Consider the following 11,238-nt stretch of genomic DNA (forward strand, 5'->3'; position numbering starts at 1 on the left):
ATGGATCAGTGACCCGTTTGGAAGGATATAACTAATTTTTTTGCCTCAAAACTAGGTCTTCAGGAACCAAATTTAGGGTTTCTTCTACTTCATAAATGTGCCACCTCTCTGTACTAGCACTAAGAGCCACAGAATAGGCAGACCCAGACCATCATAATGTAAATTAAGCAGATCAAAAATTATTCTAGACTTAGACAGTTCAAAGGAATGTACTGTTGTGCTAGTTATCTAGAATAGGACCTGCTGTTCTAAAACCAGAATAAAGTACTACAGTAAATCTGTAGTAGAAAACTGTTTCTTTTAGTCTTCTGCTATCATCAGTTCAACTACAACCTCAACCAAGTTTTGATAAGCCCAAATAAAATTATACTGAAATCAGCATTTAATTCCTCGTACTAAATTCAACAGGAATCCCGGACTCCTTGCCAAAGTAATCTAGCTAACAAAAGTGCTTAAAGAACTTCTATTATTATTATTATTATTATTAGCTCATACAAAATTCACCCAAAGAACTTCTATTATTAATGTTCCTACTTTGGTAACCCTTTTATTATTGTGAAGCTTAAATTTTTAACAATTAAGACTTCAAAAACTCTAACCACAAGACATTCAGAGTCATTGTCATTTTATTTTCTATACTCATTTCCATAAAGGGTTAAATTTAAAAATTGTATTTAGATATCTGAACTTTCAAACTTAACTACTAGTTTTCACAATGCCATAGTTAATAAAATAATTTGTTACTAATAATTAACCAAAACTTTAATAAAAATCATGCTAAATACCTAGCTATTCTGCCACAAGTTCTAGCAAATAAACAAGATGGCATTGATATTAGATACCAAAAAATAAACAACATCCAGTGTATATTTAAAATCACCAACAGTTTAAGCTGCAGCTACAGATGCCAACAAATATATAAATTGCATTTATGAACAAATGAATTGGAATATATTTATAACTATATTTTACAATTTTATATGATATGCTCCTATGTTGGTTTGTGGCACAATAAAGATACCAGAAGTTAAATAAAAATGTACTATGACTAGAAGAAATAAAATCTATAAATGTCTGTCAAAAATATTCACTGTAATTTACCAGAATATCTTTACTATCTGAGTTATAAAACTTCAAAAGGTGCACACTTCACGTTTTAAAACTGTAAAAGGATTTACCAAAGTTCCAACAATACCTAGTTTACAGTTTTTCTCCCTGAGTATTAAATACAATAATACAGTTAAAACATACGAGAGGCTCTCGTTGGTTCATAAAAAATGTTTTCTAAAATGGAAAATTGTTCTGTTTTTACATACCTTGACATAAATCACAGGGAGCGTCTGTTTGGCTCGACTATAGTGTCTGGCAACTCTGTATACTGTTTCCGGAACATAGTCCAGCACCAGATTAAGATAGACCTCATCTTTCTGAAAGAGTTTATTAAAAAAAGAAAAAACAAAACAGATTAGAAACTGGTTTTTAAATATTCAAATTAAATTCTCTAGACATTTACTTATTTGGATTTTTAAAGATTAATGTGTCAATTTTCATTATATAAAATTACTTCAGAATATAACCATAATAATAAAAACAAGTCAACCACACCTTTTTACTAATAATTCAATGGGGAAAAAATAGTCATTTCAATATTGTTAAGATTCCCAATTACATTTAAACGATTATTTTGGTTACCATAATTTTAGATGATATCACCCGTCATAAAATTTAATATTTTCTAGGCTGATAATCAATGTCCTCATATCCTATTAAGCTAAGTATCATAGTGGCAGGGAGAGTACTGAATCTGAAACTAAGAAACATGGATTTCTAGCCCTAGCTCTACTAGTTGGTGTGTGCAAGTCACTTGCATCTCTAGGCTTCAGTTTCTTTAACTACAATATGAAAAGTCAGACTAAACAGTCCAAAATGTCTCTAACCTCCACACACAAAAAAAGATCTTATAGTTACCTGATAGTATATAACTGATAGAACAACCACTTGTCTTCTATAATTAACTGAAATATAAAAAATAACCTATAAGGTAACGTGTTACCATACTCACAAGCTTATTACAGGTCATATGTTTAAATATCCATGCTCAGCAGCATACAGACACCAACCCAGCATCAGTGGAGAAAAAGAAAGGCATTCTAACTTAAGCACCAAGTAGGAATGAGGAGCAGGGCACTGCCCTTACCTCGTTTATGTGGCCAGTATCAGGTAAACTGAAGCAGAAAACAAAGTTGAGAATCACCATGTTCAAGCATAGAATTGGCTACTGAGTGGGAAATACTGTGGATAAGCAAACTTTCACAATCTCCCAATTTGAAATAATCTTACCTACCAAACTGAAGTGAGAATTTCCAGTTTCAGCATTTATTGAGCATTTTCCATATATCAGTGGCCACAGCAGAGGAAATAAAAGTATAAAAGAAATGATATCTAAACTGTGTATGAAAGGAGCATTTCACGCAGACAGAGAAAACTATATTCAAAATATAAGGTCATGTAAGAGTACAGCAGAGATCAGGAAACAGTGAAACATCATGCCACTGACCCTACCACCTTCTCACTACACTTCACGCACTTATGTTCTCCTCCTTTCCTTCCTTAGCCTTAAATTCCACGGTCCATCATTATCCTCTCTTTCTAAGACAAGCGTCAACAAACCACGGGAATAGTCTGCTTCCTGTTTTTAAAAATAAACTTTTAATGGAACAGAGCTATGCCATTCAGCTAAGTATTGTCTATGGCCGCTTTTGGACTACAGTGACAGAACTGAGTAGTTGTGACAGAGACTAGATAGCCTGCAAAGGCAAAAATATTTAAGAAAAAGCTTTTGGTTTTTCCACAACCCTGGTTGAGTTCAGTTTTCTGCCCAGTCCATGTCTACGACCAAAGAGCTGAATATGGCTGCAAAGAAACCTCTAATTATGCTGATTGGTCTTATGTTAAAGTCATCATCAAAATTTAATTTGTTGGCCAGGCGTGGTAGCTTACACCTGTAATCCTAGCATTTTGGGAAGTTGAGGCGGGCAGATCGCTTGAGCTCATGAGTTTGAGACCAGCCTGGGCAACATGGCAAAACCCCATCTCTACAAAAAATACAAAAATTAGCCAGGCGTGGTGGTGTGCACCTGTAGTCCCAGCTACTTGGGAGAAGGAGGTGGGAGAATGGCTTGAGCCTGGGAGGCAAAGGTTGAAACAATCCAAGATCACGCCATGCACTCCAGCAGTCTGGGTGACAGAGCCACAACTTGTCTCAAAATCAATTCGTCCAGCAATAATTATACACTTTCCTGGTCCATCCACTTTTCCAGACCACTTAATTTCTTCTTTCCTCCTCTTCAACCTCTAACACCCCTTCTCTGTCCTTAGCCTCAACAGATGGCCTTGCTTGCATCACTATAAGCACTAACCTACCAGCATCTATCTCCGTATACTCTTACTTTACTTCTGTATCTAGAGATAAGCTAACCCAGCTCCTTCCTAAGGCAAACATTGCTACATGTTAAAACAAAAACAAAAATAGTCCTGTTCTCAAGGTCATTGCTCCAGAATTTTTTTTTGTCATTCTGCATTAATTATTCTGTGTGGAAACATTACAATCAGCACATAAACTATTATTTCTCCCATCTGAAAAAACAAACACACTATCCATATTTCTGCCTCCTCTCCTTAAGCTGACTTTCTCTAATTCCTCTCTCCTCCTATTCTAAAACTTACGCCAACAGAATTTCACTACCACTATGCCAAAATTATTCCAGATCAACAATCTCCTTGTCGCTGAATCCAAAGCCAATTTTCAGTCATCATCTTACCCTTCTCATCTACTTGACTTAGCACTACCAATTGGAAAAGTCAATCATGTTCCTTTCATTGAAGCACCTTCTTCACTTCACAGGACACTGCACTTTTTTGGTTTTCATCCTACCCTACAGACAACTCTTCTTTTCTCCATTTCTACTTCCTTCTATTCTCTTTGATCTGTTAAAAATTGGAAGATCCCTGGAATTAGTCCTCAGACCTCCTCTATTCTTTAAACTCACTTCCCCCTGATAATCTCATCCAGTCTAATGGTTCAATACTACTATATACTGATTATAAATATATACACATATACTAGACTTCTGCCCTTAACTCCACACTAGTATATCCAACTGTGTATCTGGTATTGCTCAGGCTAAAAACCTTAGAATCATCCTAAATCAACTCCCAGCCCCTTCTCTCTTACACTTTCACACATACACACCTACACCCACACACACACCCTCATAGCCAAATGCCAGAAAATATGAATGGTTCTACCTTTAAAATTTATCCGGATCCAACCACTCATCATTTTCACTGCTAGAACCCTTGTCTAAGCCACTATCATCTTTCACCTGGATTACTGTAATATCTTCCTAAATGGTCTGCTTCTACCCTTATTCCTTTCCAGTCTACTATCAACTAAAATCAAGTTAAGTTAGACTGTATCTCTTCTACTCCACCTAATTGGTCTATAAGATACTACATACTCATCTCATTATTTCTGTCCTCTATTCTTCTACTCCACTGCTGTCCTCACTGCTAACTTTTCTCTAGCCAAGCTAGTTCTCTGCTATTTCTTGAACACATATGGTACATTTTCACATTCAGGGATTCTGTACGTCAGGGCTTCTAGTCCTTTAACCTAGAATGTTCTCCCCCCAGACATGCTCAAAGCTCATTTGTCTCAACTCCTTCAAAATCTTTGGTTAAAGTGTTACCTTCTTAGTATGGCTTTCCTTAATCATTCCATTTAAAATTCCAACTCATTCCTCCACCTCCACATTCCCCATCTGCCTTCCCCACTTTATAAACGAAACTTACCATTTTCTAACCACATAGTTTATTTTATCTGCTTCCTCTGACTAGACAAGGTTCCATGATGGCAAAGGCTTTTGTCTGTTTTATTCACTGCTCTATCTCCATGTAGAATAGTGCCTAGCACACAGTAGGTACTCAGTAAATATTTGCTGACTAAATTAAGTTTAGGGGCAATGGGCATTTCTTTAAAACTTAGTATTACATATTTCACAATGTATACACATATAGAAATGTTGTACACTGTAAATATATACATTTTTATTTTTCAATTATATCAATAAAGCTTGAAGAAAAAAATTAGATTACAAACTGACATGTCTGTTTTAACTCAAACAGTATTATGGAAAATGGATATGGAGAGGAGGAGACTTGGGAAGATGAGAATGAATGCAGGGTAAGCAGCTGGAAACCTTCTACAAGAATCCGAAGGCTGGATCAGGGCATAAGGCAATAGGGATTTTTTTTTAAAGCAGGGAGAAGGTAGGGTAGGTATACTGGCTAGCTGAACATGAGACTAATAGAGAATCCAAGAAACAAAGAGACTGGGATTAATTTAACTCTTTTTAAGTGTGGGCAACTAAGTAGGTGATGAGACACAGAAAGCAAAAAGAGTAGAAAGGTTTGAAGGAAAAATTATCTGAACTTTTACTTAATGAATCTCAGAACACTCTGGGTAGCTATATTACTTAGGTGGTTGCAAACAGAGGTCAAGGCAAAACTCAGGAAGCAGGAGTGGAGTACAGCTTGAGATTCAGGCAATAGCTGAAGCCATGAGAATAGACGTGTTCACCTAAGACGACGACGCAGAGTTGAAGAGTAAGGAAAGGACTGAGTATGGAATCCTGAAAAACACTAAATTTAAGAAGCAGGTAACATAGGTGACTTAGCAAACATGAAGAAAAAACTAAGAGGCACAAGAAAGCAAGGAAAGATTAACATCGATGATCCAAAGCTGAAATTTCTCTAACGGTGAGAGGTGAAACTGTGAAACATTTCAATAGCAGACGGGATGAGAACTAAAAATAGGTTATTCGATCTATACCCAATATCTTGGTATATCTTGGTTCAGTGATGCTCTTGGAAAAAGAGGTTTCAGACCATGGTGCCAGTAGCAATCAAGCTTTATTGGTTCATGAGTGAGCAGGTAGCAGGTGAGGAATAGGAGGTAGTTAATTCAATTTATTCTCACAAAGTCTCTGGTGACGAAAGTAAACAAAGAACTGGGAGTTGGTAACTCTAGGGGAGCAAAGTCAAAGAAACATTGTCGCTGGGTTTTTGTTTGCACTTTTTACTGGCTAGAGATATTACTGGCTGAAAGAGACCCAAATTTATTTGTAAGCTAAGTAGACAAGGGTAGAATAAAGTTATAAAAAAGGAAGAAAGGCCGGGTATGGTGGTCAACGCCTGTAACCCCAGCACTTGGGAGGCCAAGGCAGGAGGATTATGAGGTCAGGACATCGAGACCATCCCAGCTAACACGGTGAAACCCCGTCTCTACTAAAAATACAAAAAATTAGCCGGGCATGGTGGCAGGTGCCTGCAGTCCCAGCTACTTGGGAGGCTGAGGCAGGAGAATGGCTTGAACCCAGGAGGCAGAGGTTGCAGTGAGCTGAGATCATGCCACTGCATTCCAGCCTAGGAGATAGAGCAAGACTCCATATCAAAAAAAGAAAAAAGAGGGAAAAGGGATAACTGAAACTGAAGAAGCAAGATTCTAGAAAATCAGGAGAAGGAAGAAACAAGGACAAAGACAAACTATATAGCATAGTAATTAAGGAGTAAGATTAGCATGAGTCATATAAAACTATATAGAAGTCCCAATTCTGTTACTAGGAGTTATGTGACTATGAGCAAGTTATTTAACCTCACTAAGCATCAGTTCCTCATCTGTAATATAGAGCTAATGACAGTATCTATTTTAAAGAACTGTCATGATATTATAAGAAATAATCTATGTGAAATTCTTCAAATACATTACCTAACACACAATACTCAAGGTTTAGCTATTTTCATCCTTTAAAAAAGTATCTTTTTTTCTTTAAATCTAAAATAAGTGATTAGGTATTATGGAAAAGGAAAGAAATGTAAGGTGAATGAGTTATGAGTGATGATCCTATTTCTTACGATGATATGCAAAACTAGGGGAAACAAGAGTAATGCTGAAGGCTAAAAGAAAAAAAATGCAGAGATCAAAATTCAGGAGAATCAGTTCCCATTGTAAATGAGGTCTAAAAAAGAGAACGAATAAATACAATGCTCAACTGGTGCGAAAAGGATTGCTGTATTAAATAGAGTTCAAAGAATGGGGAGTCTCAGGTATCAGAAAGGTCACTAACACAGATGTCAAAACCATTTTTTCAACTATTACTCAATCACTAAGTTTCTTGATTTTAATGATCTATTTTACAAAATTAATTGTTATACACTATAAACAACCTTGAGATGTGTATACCACTACATTCCAATTTACTTCATTTGCTAAACAATCATACTAACAGGTAAGAATATAAAGGCTGAACCAGGTATGGTGGCTCATGCCTATAATCCTAGCACTTTGGGAGGCCAAGGCAGAAGGATTATTTGAGTCCAGGAGTTCGAGACCAGCCTGGGCAACACAGGGAAGCACCATTTCTACAAAAAACAGAAACAAAAAAATTGGCTGGGCGTGGTGGCTCATGCCTGTAATCCCAGCACTTTGGGAGGCTGAGGCAGGCAGATCACCTGAGATCCGGAGTTTGAGACCAGCCCGACCAACATGCAGAAACCCCGTCTTTACTAAAAATACAAAATTAGCCGGGCACGGTGGCGCATACCTGTAATCCCAGCTACTCTGGAGGCTGAGGCAGGAGAATGGATTGAACCCGGGAGGCGGAGTTTGCTGTGAGCCAAGATCCTGCCATTGCACTCCAGCCTGGGCAACAAGAGCAAAACTCTGTCTCAAAAAAAAAAAAAAAAAAAAAAAAAAATTAGCCAGGCCTGGCAGTGCATGCCTGCGGTCACAGCAGCTCCGGAGGCTAAGGTGGGAGGATCACTTGAGCCCCAAAAGTCAAGGCTAGTGAGCCGTGATGGCACCACTGCAACCCAGCCTGGATGACAGAGTGAAATTCTGTATCCTACATACACACACACACACACACACACACACACACACTTATTTATTTTTGTATATTTAAACTATATGTAAGATTAAAAGATGAATGCCAAGTTCAACAGAGGTTTCTCGTTATAAGACTATAAGCTCTGTCCTTCCCTTGTCCCAATCAATATTTTTATAAATGATTTCATTTATTTTAGGTTGCAAAAGCAAATGCCATCAACAGCTAAGCAACAAATGTATAAGTGTGAAGCCAAACTGTGTAATGCAATAAGGGGCAATAGTTGGTAAATCACACAGTACAAAACTCTAGTTTAAAAAACAAAAACAAAAACAAAATTGTCAAATAAAACACATCATGGGATAGATCTGGCTGTCAATTTATAACCTCTGATTTCAACACAGCCACCTAAGATTGACACAAACCTAGGAAGAATGGCTTAAAATGAAACACTGAATAAAAATTTAAAGAACTTGGCTGGAATGATAAACCAAACCCACAATATGAAATTTAACAAAGGCCCTATGGCTAAAATCAAACCATCAATGTATTATTGAGAATGAGAGAACAGAGAAACTCCAGATCAAACTTGACAGTAATACATCTGGAAATTAAAGTAGTATAACTGAACAGAACTCAAAGAGAATCAACATTGAGATGCAACCAATGAAAAACATCATGCAACATTAGGCTACGAAAGTATTGTGTTCAAATCAATGAAGATAATTCCACTCCACTTTGTACAGCTCACGCTGCACTGGAAGTAATGATTTTTTTTATTGGCCGCATATTTTATTCATAATATTAACACGGCAGAATACATCAAAGGAAGGTTAATGAAACCATGTCTGCTATAGGCTGAACAATCTAATTTACTATACTATGGGAAATATGAAGGCACCAATAAATGCTCTTGTTAAATTTATAAATGTTCGAATGTAAAATAAATAGCCACAGGGAATAACCCCCGAGGGCCCATCCCTAGGAAACAACATATGTAGGGAAAACAGTAGTATTTTTCAGTTCCAAAGTATAGGTTTGTTTGAAGCTTCCTGCACAACATAATTAAGGAGGCTGAAGATGCTAATATTTTGAGAAGAAAGACCAGGATTCAGCATTTCTAGCACTCATAATTTTCTGAAACATCTCAGATTTGCTACCTCCTTAATGTAATCTCTCTCCTTTGGATTATCAGACACAACGCTAGAACACTCACAAATTGCAAACTTTAAAAACTAAATAGGTCAGTCACGGTGGCTCACACCAGTAGTCCCAGCACTTTGGGAGGCCGAGGTGGGTGGATCGCTTGAGCCCAGAAGTTTGACACCAGCCTGGGCAACATGGCAAAACCCCGTCTCTACTCAAAATACAAAAATTAGCCAGGCGTGGTGGCATGTACATGTAGTCCCAGCTATTGAGGAGGCTGAGGCATGAGAATCACTTCAACCCAGGAGGCAGAGGTCGCAGTGGCCAAGACCACGCGACTGCACTCCAGCCTGGGTGACAGAGCAAGACTGTCTCAAAAAACAAAACGAAACAAAAACAAACAAACAAACAAAAATAAAATTTAAAAAAAAACTAAATAGAACACACAGTATCATTTGGGAGGCAGGTGCTGAAAACACTGAGTCCACTAACATAACAAGCCTGTAATCCCAGCACTTTGGGAGGCCGAGACGGGCGGATCACGAGGTCAGGAGATCGAGACCATCCTGGCTAACCCGGTGAAACCCCGTCTCTACTAAAAAATACAAAAAACTAGCCGGGCGAGGTGGCGGGCGCCTGTAGTCCCAGCTACTCGGGAGGCTGAGGCAGGAGAATGGCGTAAACCCGGGAGGCGGAGCTTGTAGTGAGCCGAGTTCGTGCCACTGCACTCCAGCCTGGGCGACAGAGCAAAAGACTCCGTCTCAAAAAAAAAAAAAAAAAAAAAAAAAAGAAGCTACTAACCTCAAATAACTGATACTAGGTTTCCAAAACACTGGCAAAGGGGTCAATGCCAGAAGTCCTTTGAAAGAAATCTGCTATTATACAAAGTGGATCTTACTTAGAAACTTCCAAAAAAACTACATAATGTATAATTTAGGGAGTAGTTCTATGGCTCAGTTTTCCTAGTCATTACTTTTATTAATAAACTATTCTCTAATCACTGATAACCACTCTTCTATGAACTCCACATTAAAACCACACACAGAGTAAGAAATTTAAGTGATAAAATTTTGATCACATGTAACAACTCAACAACAGCTGAGATAACTCCACCCTATCTTTGGAAAACACATTAGTATGATGTGTTATCTCCAGATAACTTCTGAGGTCAAGGAAATAAAATGACTTGAGGCTACATTTTTAAATAGAATCATGATATAATTTTAAAAATCTGATGGAATGCAATGCAACATATTAGAGATCCCAGCAATAAGACATCAAATGCAGCACCACGGTAACCCAGGATTCTCATCAGAAACGGGTTGGGCATTCCAACTGGCAAAAATCTTCGAAACAGCTATCTTTTCTCTGATGGTATGCCAGGCTGGCTAGAGATGAGAATATAGTATTAATAGCAAAGTGTGTGTGGATTAGGTAAAAGAGAATATCTTTTTGCTTGAGAGGTTGTGGGAAGGAAATGGGAAAGGGTAGGCACCTAGCATACAACAATGATTAAGGCAAGTTTCATCCCTCACACCTTAAAATAAACACTAAAATTACCAACTTTTTTTTTAGGAAAATAACAAAAATGCCAGAAGAAAACATGGGTATTTCTGCAAATCTTGGAAGACAAAAGAGCTAAGCCATGGAGAAAAATAATGCCAATTTGATTACACAGAACTATAAAACATCTATACTACCTTAAGAAAAAAACTCGCACAAACCCAGTAAAAAAAATCATGACACTCTGGCAAATAAATAAGTAAATAAACTTCTGCTACACATGGCAAAAGCCTGATTTGTTTTTCTTTAAAGTATAAATAGTACTTGGAAGTCAATAAGAAAAAAACAGCATTCAAATAGAAAACATGGAAATATGGGCTGGGTGCAGAGGCTCACACATGTAATCCCAGCACTTTGGGAGGCTGAGACTGAAGTCAGGAGTTCGAGACCGGCTTGGCCAACATGATGAAACCCTACCTCTACCGAAAATACAAAAATTAGCTGGATGTGGTGGCAGACACCTGTAATCTGAGCTATCCTGGGGGCTGAGGCAGGGGAATTGCTTGAACCTGGGAGGCGGAGGTTGCAGTGAGTCAAAATCATGCCATTGCTCATCCCCACTCCCTGCAAAACAAACAAACAA

At 37.8% G+C, this 11,238-nt stretch overlaps 1 protein-coding gene across 4 annotated transcripts in view; it reads right to left on the bottom strand.

Moving 5' to 3' along the window:
- GSK3B (glycogen synthase kinase 3 beta) overlaps positions 1 to 11,238 on the bottom strand; it is a 270,061-nt gene that overhangs the window by 101,438 nt on the left and 157,385 nt on the right. For all 4 annotated transcript variants that reach the window (XM_007985675.3, XM_038003375.2, XM_007985674.3 and 1 more), the window contains exon 4: positions 1,317 to 1,427. In XM_007985675.3, the coding sequence (XP_007983866.1) occupies positions 1,317 to 1,427 (111 nt within the window). The remainder of the gene's footprint in view (positions 1 to 1,316; positions 1,428 to 11,238) is intronic.

Source organism: Chlorocebus sabaeus, chromosome 22 (assembly GCF_047675955.1).
Source record: "Chlorocebus sabaeus isolate Y175 chromosome 22, mChlSab1.0.hap1, whole genome shotgun sequence".
NCBI classification, from domain to species: domain Eukaryota; kingdom Metazoa; phylum Chordata; class Mammalia; order Primates; family Cercopithecidae; genus Chlorocebus; species Chlorocebus sabaeus.